This window comes from Gadus morhua, chromosome 17 (assembly GCF_902167405.1).
Source record: "Gadus morhua chromosome 17, gadMor3.0, whole genome shotgun sequence".
Lineage (NCBI taxonomy): Eukaryota > Metazoa > Chordata > Actinopteri > Gadiformes > Gadidae > Gadus > Gadus morhua.
Window position 1 is genome coordinate 12983796 of NC_044064.1, and position 25938 is coordinate 13009733.

At 43.1% G+C, this 25938-nt stretch overlaps 2 protein-coding genes across 2 annotated transcripts; one reads left to right on the forward strand and one right to left on the reverse strand.

The window, feature by feature from the left end:
- Window positions 1–6360: 6360 nt before the first annotated feature.
- Window positions 6361–10731, reverse strand: LOC115529232 (protein transport protein Sec24D-like). The gene is made up of 5 exons (XM_030337806.1): window positions 10546–10731; window positions 8536–8715; window positions 8165–8356; window positions 7024–7144; window positions 6361–6454 (listed from the first exon to the last, which is right to left on the reverse strand). The coding sequence occupies exons 1-5, from the start codon at window positions 10594–10596 to the stop codon at window positions 6435–6437; spliced, it is 564 nt and encodes a 187-aa protein (XP_030193666.1). The 5' UTR covers window positions 10597–10731; the 3' UTR covers window positions 6361–6434.
- Window positions 10732–23454: 12723 nt separating this feature from the next.
- LOC115529230 (C-type mannose receptor 2-like) lies at window positions 23455–25931 on the forward strand. The gene is made up of 7 exons (XM_030337802.1): window positions 23455–23541; window positions 23810–23869; window positions 24148–24189; window positions 24326–24664; window positions 24958–25281; window positions 25517–25608; window positions 25699–25931. The coding sequence occupies exons 2-7, from the start codon at window positions 23833–23835 to the stop codon at window positions 25819–25821; spliced, it is 957 nt and encodes a 318-aa protein (XP_030193662.1). The 5' UTR covers window positions 23455–23541; window positions 23810–23832; the 3' UTR covers window positions 25822–25931.
- Window positions 25932–25938: the final 7 nt, after the last annotated feature.

The window sequence follows — 25938 nt, forward strand, 5'->3', positions numbered from 1 at the left end:
GTTTCAAATTGAATCTTGTCGAGTCTGAAACACGCACTGAACCGTGCATTATCAAACCGTAGCTCTTGTATCAAACTATGAAATGCACCATTACCGTACTGCTGCCGTCCCCGGTTTATATCATGCACCCACAAACGGGAAGGTTCGTCGTTATCCTCGTCGTTGGCATCCAACGCCAAAACAAGGGCTAATTTAATTTCCCATCCTCGACATTGTAACTAGTTGACACTGATACAAGTAGCGTAGTCAAACCACTTTGATACTGTAACCGATTTGCAACGCATATGTGCTCTAGAACATTGTGCTCTAGAATGAACTACTAGACAAAACTGCCTGTGTGAACACGCCCTTAGTGTTCAGTATATTTTAAGTCTGCGACGTATACCATAATCATGAAGATCCCACAGTCGTTCCCATGTACCTGTGGTGGAAGTCCATGAACCATGAAAGTAGAACATACTATTAGAAACACATCTAAAAACGATTTATTCCTTAAAAGTTAGACAATAAAAAACGCATGACAGTTTTGCTAAATCGTGTTGGTGATTACGGATGACACTAAATAAACCACAGCACGGCTTTAACATGATTACTCAATATATTAATAATTATTATTAACAGGTTAACTCTCACTTACTTCCATGAACGAACTGCAGCTAATTTTTCAAAAAGGGCGCAGTATTATTAGGCCTATATTCGAATTTAGCTGGCTGGCTAGAGCCCCTCTTGCCCCTCCATGCTTGCCCCTACAGATGAACTCAGCCGGAAGAAGCAGGGTTGACTAAAAATTAAATAAAAGCGCCAAATTTATTATGGGGGCGGGTGGGGTGGGGGCGAGCCCCACTTGCCCCTAATGACCAGTCGCCACTGCATAACAGCACTCTCTCTCCCAACAGTCTTCGCTGCGCACTCTGATCCAAATACCTATTGTTTGCGGCGGAGGAAGGGGTAGATATAAAGACCGGACGAGATACTGACTATGCTGTCCTTCTTCTTAATTGAAGGAGCAGGCAGAGAAAAGCTCTCTCCTGCTGGGCTTTCATTAAAATCAAATAGGCCTACTTAAAAATGTCGCAGCCAGTCCAGATGTGTCAGGTGTGCGCATGAGACCTTACGAACGCTTTCCACTTTTGTAAATGCCAGTACATTCGGATCGCATGATAGGAATAGATCTATTCAGATTAGAAATTGGATCAAAAGTTTCAATGTAAACACGGCTATAGTGTTGGATTAATGTTAATGTGTATTTAAAGACATTTCAATTTGTGGAAAGAATTGCGGGGGAATTTTAAAAAAAAGTCTGATCAAACAAAACTTTCGCGGACTCTAGGGGTCGCGTACCCCCTGTTGAAGACCTCTGCTCTATGGTCTTTGGCATATTGAGAATGAACAGTTTCATAGAGCTGCAAGTTTGAAGCAGCACACCTTTTTAACTCTTCCTTTTCCTTGCAAAAATTTGACTGACGCAACATACCACCTACAAACACACGTGAACACATGGATAGTATTTCCATGTATGGAGACGAGGTGCTTGTAATTATTATGCCCCACTCCCGAGTTTTGCGTGTTCTGCTGTTGTTAGTTTCTGTGTTTAGCTTTCGCCTTATATTAGAACTAAGTAAATGCAATTAATATTAAGTATTAATTGCATTTACACAATGTACAGTTTAACTGTAGAGTAGCCTACTGTGCTATTTCAGACAGATGTATGCAGTTGCGTTGGCTTGCATGTTTGTTTTTGAATGCAGGTATGGTAAATGCATGATGTAGATGTTTAGGAACTGTTTGTGAATATTTCAAAAGTTAAGGGTTGATTATCCAGTGCGCTACCGTCCCCGCTGGCGAAATATGCAGTCGCGTTGGTGGAACACATTGTATGTTTGCATTTGAATGCAGGCAATAAAAGCCACTGTGAGGAATCCCTGATTTGAATCTTAATCACGAACACCTGCAAAAGTGAGGGTCGTTACAATTGCACTCAAAATAAAAATAAAAGGTATAATGAAAACACAATAGGCTACACAATTGTTCCCAAAAACCCAAATTAAACCAAGGATATGAAAATGAAACAAATAAGCCGCAGCAAATGGGGCAGGCGCTGGATACAGCCCCAGTGGCGGCTGGCGATCAAACATGTTGGTGGGGCACAGTAATACAGGGGGTCTGAGGTTCCCCCCCCCCCCCCATCATTTTTTTTTTTTACCTACTTTTCATTCAGATTCATAGCCTACATCCTGACTTGCAGGGCCTGGGCAAGTTTACACTGCATATACAGACCTAATTCATGGCCATTCCACCAGCCATTGCTATTTGACCCATTGTTGTTATTCTGATATTGAGACAAATCATGATCACTGTCCTATAGCGTCCATTTTTTGTGAGTCTCAGGGTGCACTCACACTAGGCCACCTGGCCGTGGCCGTTTTCACACCTAACCGTGCTCAAACCTGCCAGTGTGAGTGTGGCCAGTCTGGCCAGGCCAGGCCAACGCGGTACAGATGCTAATGAGCCGACACGCGCACGGCTACGCAACCTGAGCTTGATGACGTATATTCCATGCGACGACCATGGACATAATAAAGCCGACGAGCCTTCTTTCCCATTAAACGGTAAACATGGCGTCAAGCGGTTCAACTGTTGGTTCACGTTGGTCCCATAGAGAAGTCGAGTGTCTGTTAGCCATTTGGGCAGATGATGCTATTCAGGCAGTTGGAGAAGACCCACAAGAATTCCGATGTATTTTGGGAGAATCCGCGAATCAATGACTTTATTATGGTCCATGCCGCGGACGTTGGTAATGTCTTAAAACGTGATGACGTATGTACAAGTGCCTACCGTGGCCAGGCCACATTTGCGACGGCCAGATGGCCTAGTGTGAGTGCAGGCCAGAGAACAATGGGGCCAGTTGAGCACGGTTAGATGTGAAAACGGCCAAAAGCCAGACTCACACTAGGCCATCTGGCTAGAATGTGAACTAAAAAGTTTCTCTTCGGTAATGTCAAGGGCTCTTTTTAAAGTTGGTCATTTCATAAGTACTATATTTGACAGTTGACAGGAAATTAAAATTAAAATGCCAATTAGTTGAATTCAGGTCAAGACAAAAGTGCCAAAGAGTATGTCTTATTGACATGTATTATATTTAACACTGATTTATTGATGATTAAGTTTTGGAAATAGAGCGTCAATAAATGTATCAATAGAACTTTCAAATACATTTAATATGTGAAGCACTTTGAGTCTGCCTTGTGTATGAAAAGTGCTATATAAATAAAGTTGCCTTGCCTTGCCTAATATATAATCAAACACCTAACAGTTTAGCCAAAGAAAGCAAGAAATAGAACCGACTTTTCTACCTCACATTTGCAATGGTGTTTGACTAAAGATGAGCTGACGCAGATTATTGATCCAAATAACTTTCAAGGTAAAATTCTAATAGTTAAAAATTATGTTTTTTTAAATAATGCTACAGACAAAATCTATACACTGATCTTTTCTTATTATTATAAAAATATATTATATTATAACAAAATGTAAATTATTTAATTATTTTATTTCATTAAATCCACGCTCTTTCTAAATCTTGGGTGTCTTGGACATGTAGAGGAAAATAATTTTGAATTTTCTTTCAAGCAAGCAAGCAAGCAAGTATTAGAGGGTTCACATTTAGTAAGAATGTCACAGACAATAGAAGGTTAACGTGGAACACATGAGTGATGTGTGTCACTCTGCTGTACCCCAGGCCCGTCAAGCCTCCAACAGCTGCAGTGTATTCACGGGTGTTTGGCAGACGCGTTTCACAGCAAAGAGATATGGCCAGGAATGTCCAACACCTTGTGCACTGTAAAGTTCACGTGAATAAAATCGAAAAAAGCATTGACTTACAAAGAAGGCACTTTTTTCCTGCCACCTTGTGTCACCTATATTATTGTGCCCATTATGTGTGTATATAGAGTTGCAAAGTTTGGGGTCATTTTCACAACTTTTTATTTTAGTACAAAACAAGTCTAGCAAAGGGAATTAAAATGACAGTGGAAAATAAACCAGATGGGATTCGAGATCTGGAAGCGTACTTTGGCAAAAACAATAAATGTCCGCTTTTATCACATGTTTAGTGCATTGTTTCATTATGTTCACATAACTATGACTTCTAAAATGTTTTTTCTTTGTCTTATTGCAAGTTCGGTTTTGACCATAAAACATAACTTACAACCAACAGTTTGCAATAGTATCCAGCTGCAGCCCCGGAGAACATCACCCCTGGCGTGACAGAACATCCAGGTGGGACGGAAGTACTGTGGCTGACTGTAAAACCGAAGAGATCAGTCGGAGTCAATTGCGAATCCGATAAAGTTGGATGGAAGCCAATGAGTTGGATGATTGGCTTCCATCCAACAAAAAGAATCCGATAAAGTTGGATGGAAGCCAATGAGTTGGATGACACCTAGGATAATCCCTCAAACCAGAAATCTATGAACAAGATATGCATTGAAGTAGAAACATCTATTTCCCTGTGATATCAAAGATGTTTTTCCACTTTGATTTGGCTACCGTTTCTGGGCGATGTGATGTTTATAATGAAAGACCAGTTAAAATAGGATTTCTGTCATTGTTTTATATATATGATCTCTAGATTGTCTGCGGTATTTCATTCACAGCGCTACACATGTGACACTTGATATGAAATGGCTCGAGATAAAATATTGCCCTTCCTAGACCTTCAAAGGAATTTAAAGGGATACGCAGAGGTATATGAAAATTTGCCTGTTTTACCCAGATTGAGACGATTTGTTCAATCCCAAATTCATCATTGTGCGCCAAGAAGGGGAATTCCCCGGGTTAGCATTTGCTTTCGACAGCCGCATCTATTGATTTGCAGAGTTATAGTATCCTTGCTCTATCTTACTTGAAACAAACATCAGCAGGATTTGAACAGTGGTGCAGTGGAGAGCACTGTTGGATAGCACTCTGGAGACCAGGGTTCAATTCCTGTTCAAAGTATGTTAATTAACTAAAGGATAAGTCTATAAAGTCTGTGATGATATTTCTATTGAACTGATTGATATAGCCGTCAACCACAGAATGATCCCAACCTCCATGGGGAAGTGGAGAGAGCAGTTGGCTGACACTCCTGAGACCGGGGTTCAAGTCCAACTAATGATCTGTAATGTTTATTTCTATATCATGTGAGTTGTAAAGTCAAGTCTAACCGCCATCAACAAAATCGTCAAATCATCAAAACTCAGACGCAGGTTAGAGTCCCCAGCTCACAGGGATTAAGAATTTGCTCATCCGTTCTTGCCGTTCTACCTGATGGAATAAGTACCTTAATGGATACTAATGGAAGTGTAACCTCCAAAACATCCTGATCTGTGTCTTGGTAAGGGCTGTGGGTTAACACTCTGCAGGTACGAGTCCCCGCTCTCATGGCCATTAAGAAGCTGACCTTCATGATGAGCATTCAGACACTTTGTAGGTTCGGGTTCCCTGCTCAGTACTACCTAAATGGATACATCTTATTTCTCTATCATGTGAATGGTCAAGTCAAGTATAACCTCCAAACATGCTCTGGTAAGCGTCTTGGTGGTGCAGTGGTCAGGGCTGTGGGTTAACGCTCTGTAGACACAGGTTCGAGTCCCCGCATGCTAAGAATGATATTATTGACATTCAATTTCATGTGACATTGCTTCGTGTGAATTGTTAAGACAATTATGAACTCTGATTAAGTCTGACCCAGTGTCTCTGTGGTGCAGGTGATAGAGCTGTTACCTTTCTGTTCTGGGGACATGGGTTTGAATCCTGCCATGGCAGGTTTTGTGGGAATGTATGGTGAATAACTGTCTGTGTGAATTGATTACTGTGAATGACTTAATTCACAATAATCAATTAGCACAAACAGTCATTCGGAATGAATGACTGTCTGGGAGAATGGATGGCTGTGAATGAGTGCACTCATTCACAGCCATCCATTCTCCCAGACAGTCATTCGAAATGAATGTGTGAGCGAATGGATCCCTTCACTAGACAGTTGTTCCCATGAACTGCCCATGGCAGGAAACAAACCCATGTCCCCAGAACAGATAGGAAACAGGCACCTCTTGTTTGGTAAAAGTGTAAAAAAACACAACTATTTTAGACATACCCAGCCAGGACTCGAACCCAGGTCGTCAGATAAGGTTGAATTTTTCAACAGCAGACGCGTCTTTCTCCATTGCGCCACCGAGACACACAGTCTGTGCATCTCAGAAGTTCTACTGGTAGTTCAAGTTAGAATGTACAGACACAGGAGGATTTCCTAATCAACAAGATCCTGTGCTTTCAAATGCAGGATGTATGTGGTCTAGTGGAGTGTACTGACCTTCATAAGCACTGCAGACCTGGGTTCAAGTCCCACCAATAACACTTTTCTTGAGACACGTGCTCCTCGTGGGTTGAACTCACACCAAGATTGCTCTCCCTGGAATCAAAATATTTTACAATAATCAATTTTAAGTGAACTGTAAAGTAAATTATAACCTCTCACCAATACCTAGCTGGTGCCTCTGTGGAGCAGGTGGTAGAGCTGTTACCTAGCTGTTCCGGAGACATAGGTTTGATTCCGGCCCTAGCCCTAGGCCGGAATCGAACCCATGTGAATGGATGAGTGCGATTAACTGTCTGTGTGAATTGATTACTGTGAATGACTTAATTCACAATAATTAATTTGCACAGTCATTCGGAATGAATGGGTATGACTGTCTGGGAGAATGGATGGCTGTGAATGAGTGCACTCATCACAAGTTCAACTGATATCAAAATATATTATAATTAATTTCAACTGAAGTTCCCCCAGTGGCGCAGTGGCTAGAGCTGTCGGTGATCAACTCTGGAGACGTGGACGTTACGAAGCCGACCTACTGCGCTCGTTATTACCCGGGTAGACAACCCGTAACCTATGTATGTTCTGTGCTGAACTTGTGTGTTCCTAAGCTTTCCTTGGTGAGTGCAATCTAACCTATCTAGGGGGGTCAGGTGCGAGGCACTCACCACAGGTCCACAGCCACCGTAGGCGAACAGCTCCGTGTCCCGGTGCACCGGGATTACACCGAATTCTGCGACCCACCGAAAAGTGTGACCCCAGGGGGCGCTGTTGCATATGTTCTGCAATCTGCACGAGTTTGAAGCGTAGACAGGCACGACAAAAATATAAATAAAACATAAAATCTCCCCCCCTTACCTTTTTATTAAAGGTGCTTAATAAATACATTTGATTTGATGAGCATTTTACAGACCCATACAATGGATAGGGCCATCACCGTTGCTACTTTACCCATAAAAAGCTACAGTAAGTGTTAAATTACACTGATTTACCTTTGAGCATTTCCTATTATAGGCTACTTCGTAAAATGCTGTTTAGAATTAATGTTGGTATCAAGGACAGAAAGACCCACCGGTGGGGGGAGATCTTATGTTTTAGTTATAACGTGCATGTTGAAGGAAATGTGCAACCGCACCCCCTGGGAGCACACTGTTCGGTGGGTCGCAGAATTTGGTGTAACACCGGCACCTAGTCTACAGGCGACCATACCCAAAAAAAGAAGATTAATAAATAGCTGCCTAGCTTTAGCAGTAGCCTTGTGGAAGACTCTGGTCATCTGTACTTAGTGCGCATTACTAGATTAAATGTTTGGACCGGCTTATTGCCTGCAACAGCCACCGATATGTTTCTCGTCAGAGAATTGGATACGTTTATTGCTGTAAAGTTGTATAGAGACGTTCAACAAATAAGTAAAAAAAAAATGCCTCATATATTTTGCCTATTCTAGCTTAAGGTATAATATGACTTCATTGAGGAAATAATACTAAAGTATTAAGTAAGTATTAAGTATTTCAGTAGGTTTCTTTTTTTTTTTTGGAAAATATTATGATATCTTATAATTGTTAGTATTTGTTACCATCTATCTGTAGATAGATGGTAACAAATAATAGATAGATGGTGTTTTCTTTTTTATCACTCTGTTATATTAAATGTAAAGACTTTATCGATTAAAAGATATATCCATCTATAAAGTCTGGCATCTTAAACGTCAAAGTACACTGAAACACTGAACCCGATCAGTGGTGAATTGACTGATCACCAAACAGGTGGTCAGTTTGAGGGTGAGGGGAGCCTGCGTGCGTTTCTGACCGTGTTGGGCTGCAGGTGAGCGAGCGAGGGCAGGTTGAAGAGCCCCTGGATGAGCTCGGGGGGGCAGGCCTGGCCCAGCCACAGGAAGAGGGCGTGGCCGTTCTCCAGCAGGAAGGCTCCGCCGTCGGACAGGCGGTCCTCGGAGCAGCGCAGCGGCGACGGCACCGCCTCGCCCTCCAGCTCCATGTTGTGCTGCGGAAAGATCGGAAACGTTACAATTGATCGGAAATCTATTTTATCGAAAAACCATCATCTACTGAGTTCCACCGAGTTCTACCGAGTTCCGCTGAGCTCCACTGAGTTCCATTCAAAACCATTTCTAGCCGAGTCAGAGTCAGCCCCTGCCCCTCGGTGAACCTCCCCCCCCTCACCAGTGGGATGAGGCGGGGGTACAGCAGCAGCTGGGTGTCCTCCACGCCCATGGCCATGACGACCAGCCGCTGGTGGGCGCAGTCGTCCGTGGACAGCTCCGTGCTGCCCACCAGGGGGGCCGTCCTCATCAGGCTGTTCATGTACACCGGGAACACCTTCATGGTCTCGGGCAGGATCAGCTTGGAGGAGGGGGGGGACGGATGGAGAGGAGTCCATTAGACCAGCCAGAGAAGTCATTACATTTAGGCCCAATCCCATTTCTACCCCTTACCCCTTCCCCCTTGTTTTGAAGGGCTAAGGGGAAGGGGAATGGGATCGGGCCTTAGGCCCAATCCCATTTCTACCGCAGCGTTACTCATTGCGCGGCTCACGAGTCACATGCGGCTCGTCAAGCTATAATTGGTGGCTCGCATGGTAGCTTCCTATGTGGTAACACAGCCAATACATTTTTTCAAAACACTGCACTACAAAAACGCAAACATCTGAATTATACTTGTCCCTTCACCCAAATAATGAAGGAGAAATTAAAAGTATTAAGCCTTAATGGTGATCCCTAAAGGGGGAATTGTCAACCTGTCAAACCTGGCAACGCAGCCCGCAAGCGTGTGGCATTGTTTACAACACGTGACCGCTCAAAATTTAAAGGCGGGCTACGTAAGCTCCGCTAGCTCCGCACGCTCCGCTTGCCAGCTGAAATACGAAATGGACCGGTTTTTAATAAAAAAGGGACAGAAAATAACTCAAAAACCAGAGGAACAGATAGACAGTGTTGCTAGTGGAGTGGGTGAGGGAAATAAGTCTGAGGACAAAAATCAGCAGGAAGACATCGGAGAGGGGACGGGCAGAGAAACGGCAGGTGTAATTAAAAAACGAAAAATAAGAAGCATACAAGATGAGCACAGAAAATTTCAAGAGAAGTGGACGGACGATTTCCTGTTTGTTTTGCATGGTATGAACCCTCTATGTTTGATTTGCAAACAAACCCGTGCCGGTTTCAAACGAAGCAATCTGGAGCGCCATTTCAAAACGGCGCATCCAAAATTCAATGAAATTTACCCGCCTGGCAGTGAACTAAGAATTAAGAAAACTGCACAGCTCACTGCTTCACTGTGTGAGCAGCAAAATCTAAAATAAAATAAACTCCTGTTTTTTAACAAGGCACATGTCTCTTTGTCCTCTCTTTCGCTGACCAGTCCTGGGAATAACATAATTTTATTACTCCCCCTTAAGTCTGGGACGTAACACCAATTTATATGAAGAAATGCACATTTGCAAAGGTGACTTAGCATGTTGTCATAAAAGTGGCTCTCCTTTTGATTTTGCAATGCCAATGTGGCTCTTAAAAAAATAGTGAGGATCACTGCCTTACGCCTTCCCCATACCCCTTCAAAACAAGGGGGAGGGTTAAGGGGTAGAAATGGGATTGGGCCTTACATTACATTTGTAAGTCGTGTTGCGTAAAATGTTACAGTGGTCTCGTTGGGGTAGAAAATATGTATGTCCAGTACGGTATGACACTATTAAGCCGATCGATGAATGACCTGAAGGCACTTATGAATAACTAGACTTTACCAAATATATACACAACGCTAACAGAACAAACTAAAATCCAGCGAAATTGAAATGGAACAATGAATACAAATATTATCGACACGCAACGACATATTACTGCTCGGCACTTCTTTCTATGAATATCTTTAATGTACCGACAGCGATATGTTGTTTCTCTTTCTTCTGACGAATGTACTCATTGTAAGTCTCTTCTGATAAAAGCGTCTGCTGAATACGCTGAATTTAATTGTAAATTTAAACGACATGTTGAGTCTTAACAACACTCCGTCTTTGGATCCAGAGCGTCTTGAATTGGACTACGCAGTGAAGTAAAACTCTGCACAGCCTTTTGCGGGACATGTGTCAGACCCCTGGGAAGAGCTGCACCGACATCACATAAAATCGTGAGACAGTTTCCCATACAGTGTATTTGGGAGCGTGGTCAGTGGTCCACCGACCTGGCTGGCGGCAGAGGGGCTGGCACAGTTCTTGCGGTAGCAGGCCAGCATGTGGGCGGTCTGGTTGACCAGGATCTCCCGGACGCTCTTCAGTGGCTGCTTCAGGATGGCACGGTAGGCTGGGGAACACCGGGATGATAAACAGTTGTTAGCTTCAGGATGGCGCGGTAGGCTAGGGAACACCGAGATAATAATAATTTATTAGCCATCGGTATTTATATCATTGACTGTAAAAAGGCGCTTGACACCGGGGGAATAGAGACGTTGTAAAAACTAAGTAATCAATAAATGAGTTTAAATGTGTTTAAAATTAATAGAGAAAAAACAATACATACAGAATAAAAATAACAAACTCAACTTATTCAAGTCAAGTTTATTAAAACCATTCACATGTTTTGAGTAAGAGCCCGCTTTCCGAAAGAAGTTAATAACTGCCTTGGCATTTTTTGAGCTCAGTTTCATCCACCAATTAAAACTGTTGTGGATGGCAGTAAAGGGTTAAACGGACATCGTTGCAGTTTCGCAGGGATTTCTCTCCTGATATTGTAGGAGATGTCATCCGCAGTCATCTTTACGAGGAGAGCATGTGGTCCCGGTTACCAGGAGAGATATTAATCCCAGTGGCTGGTAAGCCGACGAGCAGCCATGTTAAACCAGACTTTAGGGTGATGTATGGAGTGGCAAGGAGAAGGAGTAGGGGGGTCAGCCTGGGGTCAAACCCAGGCCCCGGCATTACAGCAATAGTATCTGTCTGCGTCCTGCAAGACGGAGGCGTAACTTGTAGTAGGAGGCGTAACTTGTAGTAGGAGGCGTAACTTGTACTAGGAGGCGTAACTTGTTCTTTTCTAAATCGCGGTCCACGCAAGATCTTTCTCTTTTCGCGGTAAACAAAAAGCGTTGTAAATCACGGTTCACACGAGATCTTCATTGAAGTCGGGTCTTAAACATGAACATATCTGTTGTAACTCTGCCTTTGTAACTATGCCTTTGTATTCCATCAGGCCATGAGCGTGGAAGAGCCAGACCCCAAGGTCAGTTTTCTTTGTTATCATCAAATAAGGTTTCTAGTCCAAAAGATTCTGAAAATGCAAACAAGTTTGTGTTGTCTGTTTCAGGCTTTGAGCAGGTTTTGCGCCTGGGCACGCCAATCCGGGGCAGAAAGTCATCTACCATTATAGAATGACTATCAGAAAGCCCAGTTTAAATGTATTGTTTATTAGTTGTGGTTAGCCTACTAATCCCCCGTCTATAGCCAGGAAGGCTTGCAGACACACCCTCAACATATTCCCAAACATACCTTTTGGATATTTGAGGCTTTGTCTATCTAATTATTTGACTTTAAGATGAAAGCTGCTTTCTAAGGTGCTAGCTATGCTTACATTACTTTACGACCTGCCACATTTGAGATGCACACGTTTGAGATGCACACTGAACAGTCACTTAATACTCAGGCTAGTAGATGTTGCTTGCTTCTTTCTGCCCGAGTTTGCACAGTGCAACAGTGATGACGTATAAAATGAAGGCTTGTAATGTGAACGCTATAATATGAAGGCTTTCTCATAACTATCCTCCTGTTAGTGGCATTGTTCTTGTCTTGTTTCTATCAGTAATATTTAGTTTAATTCATTGTTTTTCTATCTCATGCAGGACCTTGAAAACATGCAGCAAGCGATCAATTTCAATATGTATTCAATAAAATTATTTTAATTATTAAACTGCTGTCTTTAATTCTTTAATTATTTATCTGCTGTCTTTTTGTTAAAGGTATAAAGGGATAAAGTAGGCTAAACTTAAGCAGGTTCCCCACGTTAAACTGCTATATGCATTATATGTCATTGTAAAATTGTAATAGGCTTCTTTTTTTAAATGCATATGACTCAGGGATGTCAGTTTCACGTAAGGCTATGATTAATCTAATCAAGAGCATATCAAGATTAAGCTAATCAAGAGCATATTTTTAAATGAGCGGTTCGGGTGCATTCGTTTTATATAAGGCCTAATATTTGAGGTCCGAGTTGCGGTAATTTCCTACCCGCGCACCACTGATACATACGATCACTTTCGCGATTTAGAAAAGTACTAGAAACGCCTTCGACTACATGTTACGCCTCCTAGTGCAAGTTACGCCTCCTCTGACTACAAGTTACGCCTCCTACTACAAGTTACGCCTCCGTCTTGCAGGACGAAGACAGACCCAACTCCATTACAGTGTGGGACTGTCTGTCAGCACGTCTGAAGAGAGACAACAGCCTGCCCGACACCATGGACACCGTGCCCTGGACACCGTGCCCTCCCCCAAGTTGACCTGCCTCTGGCAGGTCAAGTTATACTTTTTCTTGTTTTTCTTAACGGGAAGGTGTTTGGAGTCATGCCGGCATTGTTAAACCGGCAATACATATCAATTAATACTGTTAATATTGAGATATGATCACACTTTAATTCATCTGCCATAATGTATCTTCTAACTAAAAACAACAAATGAACGTCTCAACTGGTTCGGTTATGACGTCTCTCGATGACTGATTAACTTCTAATTCAATTGTTGGCGTAGTGGAATATATATCCGTCATCTTATCATCACTATGAAGGTATTAAGGCTGTAAACGAAGCGAACGCATACATTTTAATAACTGGTATTTTCCAACTGACATTTCTAACCGACATATTCAAACTCAAATTGAGGTTCAAATAAGCTGAGGAACACAGAAGAGTTACTGCGGTGTGGAAACGCAAATGGAAACGCAAATCTTTAAAACCTGTATGTTGCACACTTGAAAATAAACTCAAGCGTGACTTGAAGAGTAGTTCCTTTAATGAGTTCTGTAAACATACACAGGCAAAGTACACATTTGGTTAAGACACGTTCTGTCCGCCATGTTTCAACACTGCTCTACAAAATGTGTAGCTTGGTCTGTTTACATCCTAATCTAAGTATTACACAATTCGCAAAAATACATATTAATAGACATAGTAATGGGCAATGGAAATACACAAAATAAAAGCACATTGTGGCTCCTGATATTATTCCCAGTTCTTAACCTTGGCATACAAAGTAAACAAACACCATCTACATAAATGTACCGCGACCGGACCCTAATGGCGACGCAAGAAGATTAGCTTAGCTGCTAGCAGAAGTTGCTTATTACGGCGTTACAACCTTTTAATACAACATTCACGACTAAGTTACCTTGCCAACTCTTCCCCACATCTCTAACCCTTGCCCAGCTCATCTTATGTATATTCATGTCTCTTATATTGTTTGCTCACCTGTAAACATACACAGGCAAAGTACACATTTGGTTAAGACACGTTCTGTCCGCCATGTTTGAACACTGCTCTACAAAATGTGTAGCTTTCACGGGACAGAGTGCACCAATAGATCACCGCCACCCTGTGGCGGAAATTAAGTACTACATGTATTACATTCTATGCCTGTGTAAAGGTAAATGGAGCACAATGTTTACAAAATGAAACAAAAACAAGAAGAATGACTGTTCAACTAATTATGGCGAAATGGGGGGGGTGTACTTATCTAACACGCTATTCTCACATTCTCCCCTCCAAAAAGTGATGTCGTCCCTGACATTCTATTACCAAACCACATTATGATTTCAATAGTCCACATGTGACATCTATGCATGGCATGTAAGAAAGTTATTTCCAAGGAGTCAGAGTACATATGTGTCCATAAAGATGCATGACTGTCCAAAGTCCCAAATATGACATATATCTCCTGTTAATGCCATATGTCTGCAGCAGGTGTATTTGTGCACGATAACAGCCCACTGCCACTTCGCTATGAGCGAGGATATCTGCATCTTCCCTGAGAGTAAGGTACTTTACACAGGAATAACCTCCTATCTAAGCCAACATGTGGTACACTTCCTTTGATTAAGTCTGTCTTAGTGTCATACACTTTTTAACCAACAAATTAGTAGTCATTACTTGTTTAACATTAACAACTGTAATTCCACATTGCTCAAGTATAACTTTACTGTTAACTGATTATAAATATTTTGCTTTTACTCTGAACACAACAGCAAATTATTCATAACACATGCTCAATCTATCCTTATGTATTATCTTTGCACTTAATCATGTGACATGGTAGGCTGCCCTAACTTATGATATGTAAATATCATTTTTGGTTTTCTTGTTCTCAAAGGATACTTATTCTCCATGGCAGGAGGATCAGCAGGATCTTCATCCTCATCACTGGGTGCAGATTCAGGAGACCCCTCTTCACTCTGAGTGTCAGATACCTCAGTGTCCTGCTCTGATGCCCTGATTTCTTCTCCATCTGATGCCAGGTCTCGTCTTATTCCATTGTCTTCATTGTGTTCCATCTCTGCTGCTTCTCCGTTGCTTGGATAAAACTCTGGTGCTTCCACATTCAGATGATCTTTACCATGTCCACTGGCTCTTTGTCGTAGTCCAATAATGGATGTCCATCCATCCTCATTTTCATCCTCTGAGCTCTGTTCTTGCTCTTTGTGTTTGCTCTTGTTGTGTCTCTTTTTCCTTTTTCCAGGTTCCAGAGGTAAGTCCACTTTTTCCACAGGGAGAAAGTCGCATGGCAGCAGAAGATTCCTGTGCAGGATCCTACAACGTCCCTTGCCGTTCTCTGGTTTGAGCTCATATACTGGACTGTCTGGATGTTTCTTCTGTGTCACAACATACACTTTATCTTCCCAGAATGATCTCAACTTTCCCGGACCACCTCTTTCAGTCAGATTTCGAACCAGCACCCTGCATCCAAAAGACAACTCTGCACCATGAACTTTTCTGTCATAGAGGACTTTACCTCTCAATGCCTCTTTGTTTGCCGAGTTGGAAGCCAGCTTGTAAGCTTCAGTCATTCTTGCCCTCCATTTCTCAGCGTAGTCGCTGTGCGATGAACCTTGATCTTTTGGTGTAATGCCAAACATAAGGTCAATAGGAAGTCTAGGGTTACGACCGAATAAGAGGAAATAAGGTGCATAGCCCGTGGCCTCACTGCGAGTACAGTTAAATGCATGAACCAATTTTGCAAGTGACGCTTTCCAATCTGCTTTGGCAGTCTCTGGTAAGTTTCTGAGCATGGCCAAAAGTGTCCTGTTGAATCTTTCAACCTGGCCGTTCCCCTGTGGGTGATATGGTGTGGTTCTGGACCCCTTAACCCCACTGTATTCTTGTAGTTTAGCAAACAGCTTATTTTGAAATTCCTTACCCTGGTCGTGATGAAGGCGTGCAGGGAACCCAAACCTCAGTGCAAAATCTCCAAATATCTTTTCTGCGGCTGTTTTGGCAGCTTTGTTGCGGCAGGGGTAAGCCTGGGCGAACCGCGTGAAATGATCCATCACAACAAGGATATATTCATATCCTCCCTTACATTTCTCCAGATGTAAGAAGTCAATTGATACCAACTCAAAAGGATACGTGGTGATGATGTTGGTGAGAGGCGCTCTGGTTGGTTTGTTTGGACGCTTATTTTTCAGACAGCTACACACCTGTGTGATGTAATGCTCAACATCTTTCTGCATATGCGGCCAATAAAAGCGTTCTCTGATGAGATTCACCACCCTCTCCACTCCAAGATGTCCCATATCTTCATGGAGTTCTTTGTAAACCAGCCGATGGTACTTTTGAGGCAGGAGGAGCTGTAGTCTGTTTGTTGTTTCCCTGTACAGCAGTCCATCATCGCTAAGGTGCAGTTTATGTTTTTGTCTTGCCAGTCCAGCTACTTTGTTACTTTGAGGTTGTTTTCCACACTTTGGCCACTGTTTTGATGCCATGTATTTTAACACCGGCCCAATCACTGGATCTTCTTTTTGTGCCTCTCTCAACTCTGTTTTAGAGATTTCCCCCACTGATGTCAAACCCTCATCGTCTTCAGCGATAGCTGTCGATATGGTCACTGGACAAAGCCAGGGCTCACTCTCTTGTGACTGAATAGCTACAGCCTGGGTCATACTGTTCATAACTTCAGGCAACACAGCTTGTGTGCATGTTAGCATGTACTGCTCCATGTCTAAGGGCATGCGCGACAGTCCATCAGCATCCCTATTAGCTTTGCCTGGGCGGTACTTAATAGTGAACTGGAAGTCAGCTAGTTCAGCTATCCACCTATGAGTAGTTGCATTAAGCTTAGCTGTAGTGAGCACATACGTGAGTGGATTGTTGTCTGTAAAGACTGTGAATGGTGGTGAATAATAGAGGTAGTCTCTAAACCTCTCACATATGGCCCACTTCATGGCTAGGAACTCCAACTTTCCCGAGTGGAGGTGGTAGTTTCTCTCAGGGACAGTCAGCGTCCTCGATCCATATGCAATCACCACCAGCTTCCCTTTCTGCCTCTGATAAAGCACAGCCCCGAGCCCCACTTGTGAAGCATCGCAGTGTAAGGTGAAGGGTTGTTCATAGTCCGGATACCCTAACACTGGTGGCTCAGAGAGAAAGTCAATTAGACGGCAGAGTACCTGTTGGTGATCTGGAGACCATGTGATCGGATGAGATGATGGCAACTGACCTCCACCACTTTGTTTCTTCCCGACTTGTCTGGTTTGTTTCGGCTTCCCTTTTCCACATTTCTTTGCGGTGAGGAGATCATACATGGGCTTTGCAATGGAAGAAAAGTTAGGGATGTAACTACGATAGTAGGAAATAAATCCCAGTAATTTTCTTAACTCTCCAATGGTGGTGGGTTTCCGCTGCTTGATGGCCTGCACTGGAGCAATATCTGCAGGGTCCATGTAGCCTTCTTTAGTAACCAGCTTCCCAAGAAATCTCACCTGGTTTCTGAATACTTCACATTTTCTGGGAGTCAGCTTTACTCCGTGGCTTTGGTAACGCTGCAGTACCTGCCTCAGATCATTCAGGTGGTGTTCAAATGTCTGAGAATGTACAAGATTATCATCCAAGTAAGGCAAACAAACCTCATCCCTCAGCCCAAGCAAACACTCCTCCATAGACCTTTGGAATTCTGCTGGTGCGGATGATAACCCAAAAGGGATTCTTACCCACTCGTACAGTCCCCAGGGTGTTATGAATGCTGTGAGAGGACGGCTTGATTCTTCCAGGAAGCCCTGGTGATAGGCCTTTCCTTGGTCAAGGACTGAAAACCAGGAACTTCCTTTGAGGCTGTTCAACATATCTAATATGCGGGGTATTGGGTGTCGATCCGGAATGGATTTCTTATTCAGCTCCCTATAATCACAACACAGTCGGAGGCTTCCATCTTTTTTTCTCACACACACAATGGGACTGGAGTAAGGGGACATAGACTTTGTTATCCAGCCTCTGTTTAACAAATCCTCCAAGTATTCTTTTACCTCCTTATGAAGCGGCTTTGGCACTGATATGTATGTTCGCCTTACAGGTGTGGGGTCGTTAAGACGAATCTTGAGCTGCAGTGAGGGGATGGTCCCTACATCATGTTCATCCTTAGCAAAAGCATTGCATTCCTTTCTGAGAAGTTGTCTGACCTGCTGCTGATGTGATGGGGTAAGGTGAGTGAGGGGGACTGGGGGATCCCAATTCTCCTCACTCTCTCTTTCTTTAGTGTTTTCTTTAGTCTTCTCTCTGTTTTCTATCACCACTGTTTGTGGTGGGACCTTTGCCTCTGACAGACTGATGTCTACGGGTTTTGTATCTGCTGGATACATGGTTTTAACCCTCTGTGTTTGTCCCAGTATAGTTCTTGGTGGCAATAGGATATCATGACTAGTGCTGTTTGTGACTGGAATAGCAACACGTGACCAGCTACCTCTCTGTAATCGAATCACACTTTCTTCCATTTTTAACCCTTCTGGTAATTCTGCTTGTGAACAGGGTTCAAATAACACGTCTTGGTGTTCTGGGAGTGAGCCTGCCCTCACAGTGCACTTCACCGTTTTTGTTTGACCAGCTGGAATAGACTTCATCTCTCTACCCACTTTAACTGTAGCTTCACCTATCTCGTCGTCACCACGCTTCATTACTTTCAGAAATACTTCAGCTTTCTTACAGTCAAATGAGAATGCTGCACTGACTGCTTCTGTGACAGCACATGGTGGCGCTATACCCTTCGCTAACACCTGCTCAATTACATTGTAACCGATGATTGGTTGTTCTGCCACCCCATCTCCATCAGCTACAAGGACTGGCACAGAGAGCTCAAGCTGTTTGGTGCTGTTTGAGGGTAATTTGAATGTGACCTCAACCCACCCAGAAAAAGGAATAGGTGTCTGGTTTACTGCCCTCCCATCCAATCTATCTGTTCCCAGAATCTCAGCTAGATTCCTGACTGCAGCATGTGGAATGTTTTGTTGTCTCCATGTCTCATTGATTAGGCAGACCTGTGATCCAGTGTCCCACAAAGCTTTAGTTTCTATGTCATCTATCAGGCAGGTAATGACGTATTTCTTGCCAATCAGACTGAGTAACTCTGTTCTTCATTTTGGGGAGAGGAGACTGACACTGACCACTTCCTCCTTTTGTAGGGTCATATCTTGTGTTTTAGCTGCCACTTTAGCCTCTAAGTGCTGGATACTATCTGTGATTAACTTGTAGACATCTCTGAGCTGTTCATTCTGATTGTTTTTGTCAACAGGTGGCATTGGTGCAGCTGTAACAGTGCTAGATGACATATCTACCTGTCCTTGTTTATCAGTAGGCCTCCTTCCACTTCTACATCCACGTGACAGATGTCCACTCAGTCCACATTTGAAGCAATGGTCGCAGTTGTCTCCTTTATTGTTCTCTTGGCAATTTCTGCAGCCACGTTTCCTGCTTGTTCGCTGCTGGGCAAAAGATCTAGGGGACTCAGACATGACCTTTTTAATTTCTTCCACCTCTCCTCTCAGCTGTTTTATTACAACAAGTAGTTCAGATTCTGTGTGAGTCATTGCCGGTGGTGTTCGATTCACTTTACCTTTTGTGAATGTTGAGGATGCCCGTTCTTGTCCACCAACTGCTCCAACTGTTGACTCTGGGGCTGACTGTGTTTCAGCATGGATTTCTCTCACTCTGGGCTCTTTACAGTTTTTCTTAAATTTTTGTTGTCTTTCCCACTCAAGAATAGCTGCTTCGTTGATTTTCACAATCAGCACCTCGTCAGTGACCGCTGGGTCATCCAGGTAAGCTTTGAGCTGGTATTTTATATTGTCACTAATGAGTCCTGTCCCCAAAGCTCTTAGGAACTTTTTCTGAATGAGTTCCGGGCTATAGTGTTCATCTGAACCGAGTTCTCTGGATTTAACTAAGAGCCTCTCTTTTAGTTCTATTGCCCTAAAAAGGAAATTCTGGGGTGACTCATTACTTTCTTGAGTAACATTGAGGAGCCGATGATAAAGATCTGTGGAACTGTCCTCCTTGTAATGTCCCTTTAAGATGGTGCGCAGTTGAGAAAGGGTGAGGTTTGCTTTTATTTCTAGCATGTCACGTAAGATCAAGCCAGGACTTACGGCTCTTACAACTGCCTCAACTATTTCCTCCTCACTGTGTTTTTTTCTCAACCCCATATCAATCTGATGGGTCAGATTAGAGTGTGAAAGCTTGTCTTTCTGGCCCCTTTCCCCAATTTGACCGCTTATTTTGAACTCCCTTCTAATGGTCACTTCAGATGGCTTGGTAACTGAAGAGGAAGCTGTTGGTGGGGTAACTGAAAAGGGGGTTGTTAGTGGTAAAACAGGGTTGCTTGGTTCCTGACTGGTCATTTTATTCGTCAACCTCATTATGTCTCCTTCCATTTTCATTGTGGAGGCTTGAAAACTCAGTTGCAGTGCGGCATATTGTTGCTGCAGACTAGCTAGTGCTCCAACATTGCTAGTAATATCGTCACTCAACTGTGATTGTTCATTTATTTGCATCAATTCCTTTGCAGTTTTTATTAAGCGGATCAGAAACGCAGATGCTACTTGCTCCTCTTCATCTTCTACAGCTTTCTCAGCTGCTTCAATTAATAATCTGATCAGCGTATGCTTTTTGGTCTGCCTTTCCGTAGAGATTTTTGCTTGAAAACACACCTCTTGTAGCTGTTCCCACTGCAACTGCACCAAAGACTCGGCCAGTTGATCTTGCAGACTCTCCAGCTCCATTTTGTGTTTGGCCACTGCAATCTCTCTCTTCTCAGCTCACAGAAGCACCGCTGATCCCACCGCTGCCACCAAATTTGTTGCACACTTGAAAATAAACTCAAGCGTGACTTGAAGAGTAGTTCCTTTAATGAGTTCTGTAAACATACACAGGCAAAGTACACATTTGGTAAAGACACGTTCTGTCCGCCATGTTTCAACACTGCTCTACAAAATGTGTAGCTTGGTCTGTTTACATCCTAATCTAAGTATTACACAATTCGCAAAAATACATATTAATAGACATAGTAATGGGCAATGGAAATACACAAAATAAAAGCACATTGTGGCTCCTGATATTATTCCCAGTTCTTAACCTTGGCATACAAAGTAAACAAACACCATCTACATAAATGTACCGCGACCGGACCCTAATGGCGACGCAAGAAGATTAGCTTAGCTGCTAGCAGAAGTTGCTTATTACGGCGTTACAACCTTTTAATACAACATTCACGACTAAGTTACCTTGCCAACTCTTCCCCACATCTCTAACCCTTGCCCAGCTCATCTTATGTATATTCATGTCTCTTATATTGTTTGCTCACCTGTAAACATACACAGGCAAAGTACACATTTGGTTAAGACACGTTCTGTCCGCCATGTTTGAACACTGCTCTACAAAATGTGTAGCTTTCACGGGACAGAGTGCACCAATAGATCACACACATCGAAATTAAGTACTACATGTATTACATTCTATGCCTGTGTAAAGGTAAATGGAGCACAATGTTTACAAAATGAAACAAAAACAAGAAGAATGACTGTTCAACTAATTATGGCGAAATGGGGGGGGTGTACTTATCTAACACGCTATTCTCACATGTACACTGAATAGGTTTGCAGAGGACTATATACAATATGCACAATGAAGGCCTGGTCCCACCATAGGTTTGCAGAGAACTATATACAGTACACATGAAAGGGGTGGGGGGAGGTTGTGAGGGTCTGCAACCAGTGTCCATCTCAAGGGAAATACAGGCTAGTGGAATAAATAGAAGTTGCTTACCTCTAGCATGGCTAGCTTCACACAGTTGTTCATATGCACTCTTGCTCGCTTGTGTTTTTTTTATCCGTTCTGACAGATGTTTCAGGTCTGTCAACCCTGTCTGTGTCCACGAACTATCACACGCACTTATTTTAAAAAGTATACAAGGAAAGCAAAAAATTGCATTGGCATACCCACAGCTAGTTAGCCAAGCCTGAACCAAACTCTGGAAAAACTTCTCTTGTAGGCTCTATCCTTTTCTCTTGCTTGTTGGTTTATGTTCACTTCTGGCTTTTCTTTTACTTGCAATTTTTCTGCAAATGTTCTTCTTTCGAAGGGATTCATAAGCAAAGACTTAACTGAATTTGGGGCTAGCTGAACTCACAGGGAAACAGTGGTAGCAGTACTCAAAGTCGCCATCTCTGAGGTAATGGCAAATGCGCGGTTACGCGCAGTGGACGGTGCACTGCGCTTGGGGCTATATCTTGAGCGCCCCAAAGCCATACAATTCGACGACGCTGATTGGCGAAATTATGTACTATTCTGCCTAGCAACGGGGGAACCATTGGCTAATAATTCAGGCATGTGGGGCTGAGCGAACTGCGCCCCACGGAAGACATCACCAAAATGAACGTTGAACATGGCCTAAGTCAATGGAGATTTAATGATGGGGGATTCTAAAGATATTCTAAAGTAAATGCATTATTCGAATGCAATTAAAATAGATTAATTCTCAAAATGAGAAGATTATTAAAAAAAATATATAGGATATTTAAAAAAGAAAAGATGTCCGGTCGGCGGGAGGGCGGCGCCCCAGCGCCCTCTATAGGCGAGCCGCCACTACGCCACACCAAAGTTAATGATAAATTACAAGTTGGAGCAAGATGCACAATGTCTACCTTTTATAGAAGCTCTGCTCTTGATCATCGTGCTTCCTCGGAAAGTGTTGCAAACAAATGTTTTGTTTTGGCTTTGATTTCATCACTTTTGTAGGAATTAATTGAGGCATTTTGGTCAGGACAAAATAGAATTTTAGACCTCTCTAATTGTTCCGTGCGGTCACTCCGTTTTCCCCTCCTCTTGTGTAATGAATTTGAAATATTAGATTGACATTAGTCAATAGAACTAGCCGTCCCAATTAGTCTGAAAGAGTCTGAAGAAGGGCTTTCCACAGGTTCAGACCAAAATGCCTGATCGCTAACATCAGTGGCAGTGGCATCCATCTTAATTGTTTATGAAAATGTTGCAATATGAAGGGCTTCTCTGCGTTTATACTTCCATCATAATAAACCATGTCATAACATGAACGTATCTTTTAAACAACTTTTGAATACAACAATTTCCACTGAATTTATGAAGAGAAAATTAGTAGTGGAGCTAACAAAATGAGACTTCTACTAATATAGTAATTGATATCTTAGTGATGAGGTGACCATACAAATCACCCTACGTCTGATCTCAGCTCCCCTGAAAATGTACAGCATATTTTTTTAAATCTTAATCCAAAGGGTTAGGAAGTCTAATAGTATTTCATTCTTATTTTGATTGGCATCATACACACTTCTCTGTTCAAACGACATAATGTATCCGTAACAATCAAATCAGTTCAACCATTGTCACATGAAAATGTATTCGGAGCAAGGAAATCAGCATGATTCATAACTCCTAGTCTCCACCAGAAACATGTAGCCTAAAAGGCACTCGATCAAACCAGGCTGACGTGACAGCTATAGGCAAGGCCCATATGTCAATGCAAGGCTGGTAACCAAATATATACGTCATCTTCTATAGAGCAAAAGTGACAGCTGTTGTCCAGTTTTGCATTTGGCAGTTTCGCATTTTAAAGGAGTACAACGCTTTATGACTATAAGTATCACTGGTGAGGCTGGTGTATTGAGGAGAAGGGACATCTGCGAACAGGTACGGATGTTGTTTTGATCGCTTATAGGATCTCCTTTAAGTGTCTGTGGTTTTCCTTGCCTCTGGAAGTCTGCCAGAGGAGCTTAGGGCGTATAGCTGTCAAAATCTTTAAATTCAATCTTAAAACGTATTTTTTCAATTAAGCGTTATTCTAACCACGTTTTCTGTTATCTTCTTTGTTTAATCCTACCTCGAGCTCTGTAATTCTCATAATCGTTATTTGAAACTGATATATATTGTTGTGATGTGCATGGTTTTCCCTGTTAAGCTTCATTAACAGACCATCAGACCATGTTTTGGGCGCGAGTCTCCGCGGTCCGTCTCATTGGTGAGCATTTCATCATAAAACAGCATCACAGCATCCGATTATTACAGTTAAAAGGCCATTGTTAACTGTTTCGCATAGAACTTAGAATATGTAAATTATGTGGCAATTTGATGGATATAATGAAATGTATAGGATCCTGGAAAGGAATGCATTAGGAATTGTCATTGAAAGTTCAGTAAATGCAATGCAGTAAATCATGTTAACATAGACCAATTATCCAATAATATAAATTGCATTACTATAAACCAATATTAATCATAAGCATTTGTTATTCAAAGGGATGGTCATGCTTTTAAGTAGGCCTATGACTACAGAATCAAGTAAGTGTGGCTTCAAACATTCACCAGCACAATTTCCAAGAAATCCCTTCCTGATATTCAATTTAAATTTAAAAAAAGAGGACAGCGGTCGCTCCGGTCCTGTAGACAGGAGGTCTGAAGCTCTCTGCTCCCCTAGCCTCCCCAGAGTACCACTACTACAACCAGACCCTGAGCTGGAGCGACGCGCGGAGCTTCTGTCTGGTCAAGCACAGCGACCTGGCCACCGTGACCTCCATGGAGGAGGCCCAGCTCCTGGCCAAGACCGCCGCCGGCCGGGGCGACGCCTGGATCGGCCTCCGTTTCATTGGAACCGCCAGGTGGCTGTGGTCGGACGGAAGCGGAGCGCTGTCCAGTTCGTATTGGGATAAATCGGAGCCCAACTTTTTAGATGGCCCGAATCCCTGCGCAGAAACGAAGGAAGGGGGCTGGAACGATCTCCCGTGTTCCGAGGGACGTGCTCTTGTGTGCCAAGGTGGTGAGTCGAAACCATTCTTGTGTGATTTAAGATTCAAAAAGTTTCACTTACAAATTGTAAATAGGCTACTGTAATACAAAAATTCCTCAATATAAATGAACGCAAACATGTAATGTGCGCACGCATGTGAGGGATTTCCACAACCGTGGGTCAGAAACAAGCCAGGAACGGTCCAAAACCAAAACGGTCTCTTAAAGAGGCAGGGGCACCCAACAAGAAACACGCTATCATTTGAAATTAGATTTGTTAAATCGTACCCGCTATTTTAACGGGTAATGGTGTTCTTCCTCCAGCAACGTCGCCGTACTATTTCCCTCAGTCCTATATGTGGGAATGGACATTTGCCCGGGATTATTGCAGAAGCCTAGGTATGGACCTGCCGACTATCCGAAGCAGGTCTCAGATTACGACAATCTTGAATACGGTAAAAACCGACGTCTGGATCGGCCTCTTCCTCGACCGGTGGGCGTGGTCCGACGAGAGCCCCACCTCCCTCAGATACTGGATGGTGGGCAGGCCCGCCAACCTCCAGGGCTGTGCCGTTGTCAGCGTCAAGGACCAGGGCCGTTGGTACGAGGAGCAGTGCGAGGCCGAGATGCCTTTCGTCTGCCAGGGCGGTGAGTTCTGCTGGTCCCCACCACAAAGTGGCAAGACAGTCACCATGGTTCAGAAACAACTGTCAGAAGGGTTGGGTTTTGTTTTTTTTAGTGGTGTGTGATGTCATTATAGGGAACATTTTGAAATGTGACGGCCGATTAACCTCCCCACCTGGTGGCGAAATAGGACCCCTTTATAAAGAGTGAGCTGTTGAATGTGGTGTAGATGTTGGTGAACAGAAGGCTCCCGTTACAGGTTTTAAATCGCAGAGGGTGCTGATGAAGTTAAAGATGGAATCGCATGGTGACCTCGATCGCTCAGCCGCCAGTGCTCAGCTCCTGCAGCAGGTGAGAGAGCCATACCTACTTGTTTACTCTCCAATGTCAGATAAGCAGCACGACCGGGCAATGCGAGAACTATTGTTTGTTTGTGTTCAGCTCGAGGCGCAGTTGAGAAGTCAGGGGATATCAGATTTCCAACTCAGATGGAAGAGCGACATCCGTCGTCAGGATGAGATCAACGAGAATCCTGCAGCTGAGAGCCACGGTCCAGTTCCCTGAGAAGATAAGAACTGAAGTTGGTTTGTTCTGATAGTTACTTCAAATTGAAATATATATTGCAAATAAAAGTGGTGCAAAAGGACACTGTCTATTTCTGACCTACATCAACTTTAAACC

Coding starts and splice junctions, on each gene's coding strand:
- LOC115529232 (XM_030337806.1), bottom strand. CDS start 10,596: ATGCTGGCCTGCTACCGCAAGAACTGTGCCAGCCCCTCTGCCGCCAGC. Junction 8,357..8,535: donor ACCCCCGCCTCATCCCACTG/GTGAGGGGGGGG, acceptor ATCTTTCCGCAG/CACAACATGGAGCTGGAGGG. Junction 6,455..7,023: donor ACGGTGGCTGTGGACCTGTG/GTGAGTGCCTCG, acceptor TTTTGATTCCAG/GGAGAGCAATCTTGGTGTGA.
- LOC115529230 (XM_030337802.1), top strand. CDS start 23,833: ATGTTTTGGGCGCGAGTCTCCGCGGTCCGTCTCATTG. Junction 24,665..24,957: donor TGCTCTTGTGTGCCAAGGTG/GTGAGTCGAAAC, acceptor TTCTTCCTCCAG/CAACGTCGCCGTACTATTTC. Junction 25,282..25,516: donor GCCTTTCGTCTGCCAGGGCG/GTGAGTTCTGCT, acceptor CTCCCGTTACAG/GTTTTAAATCGCAGAGGGTG.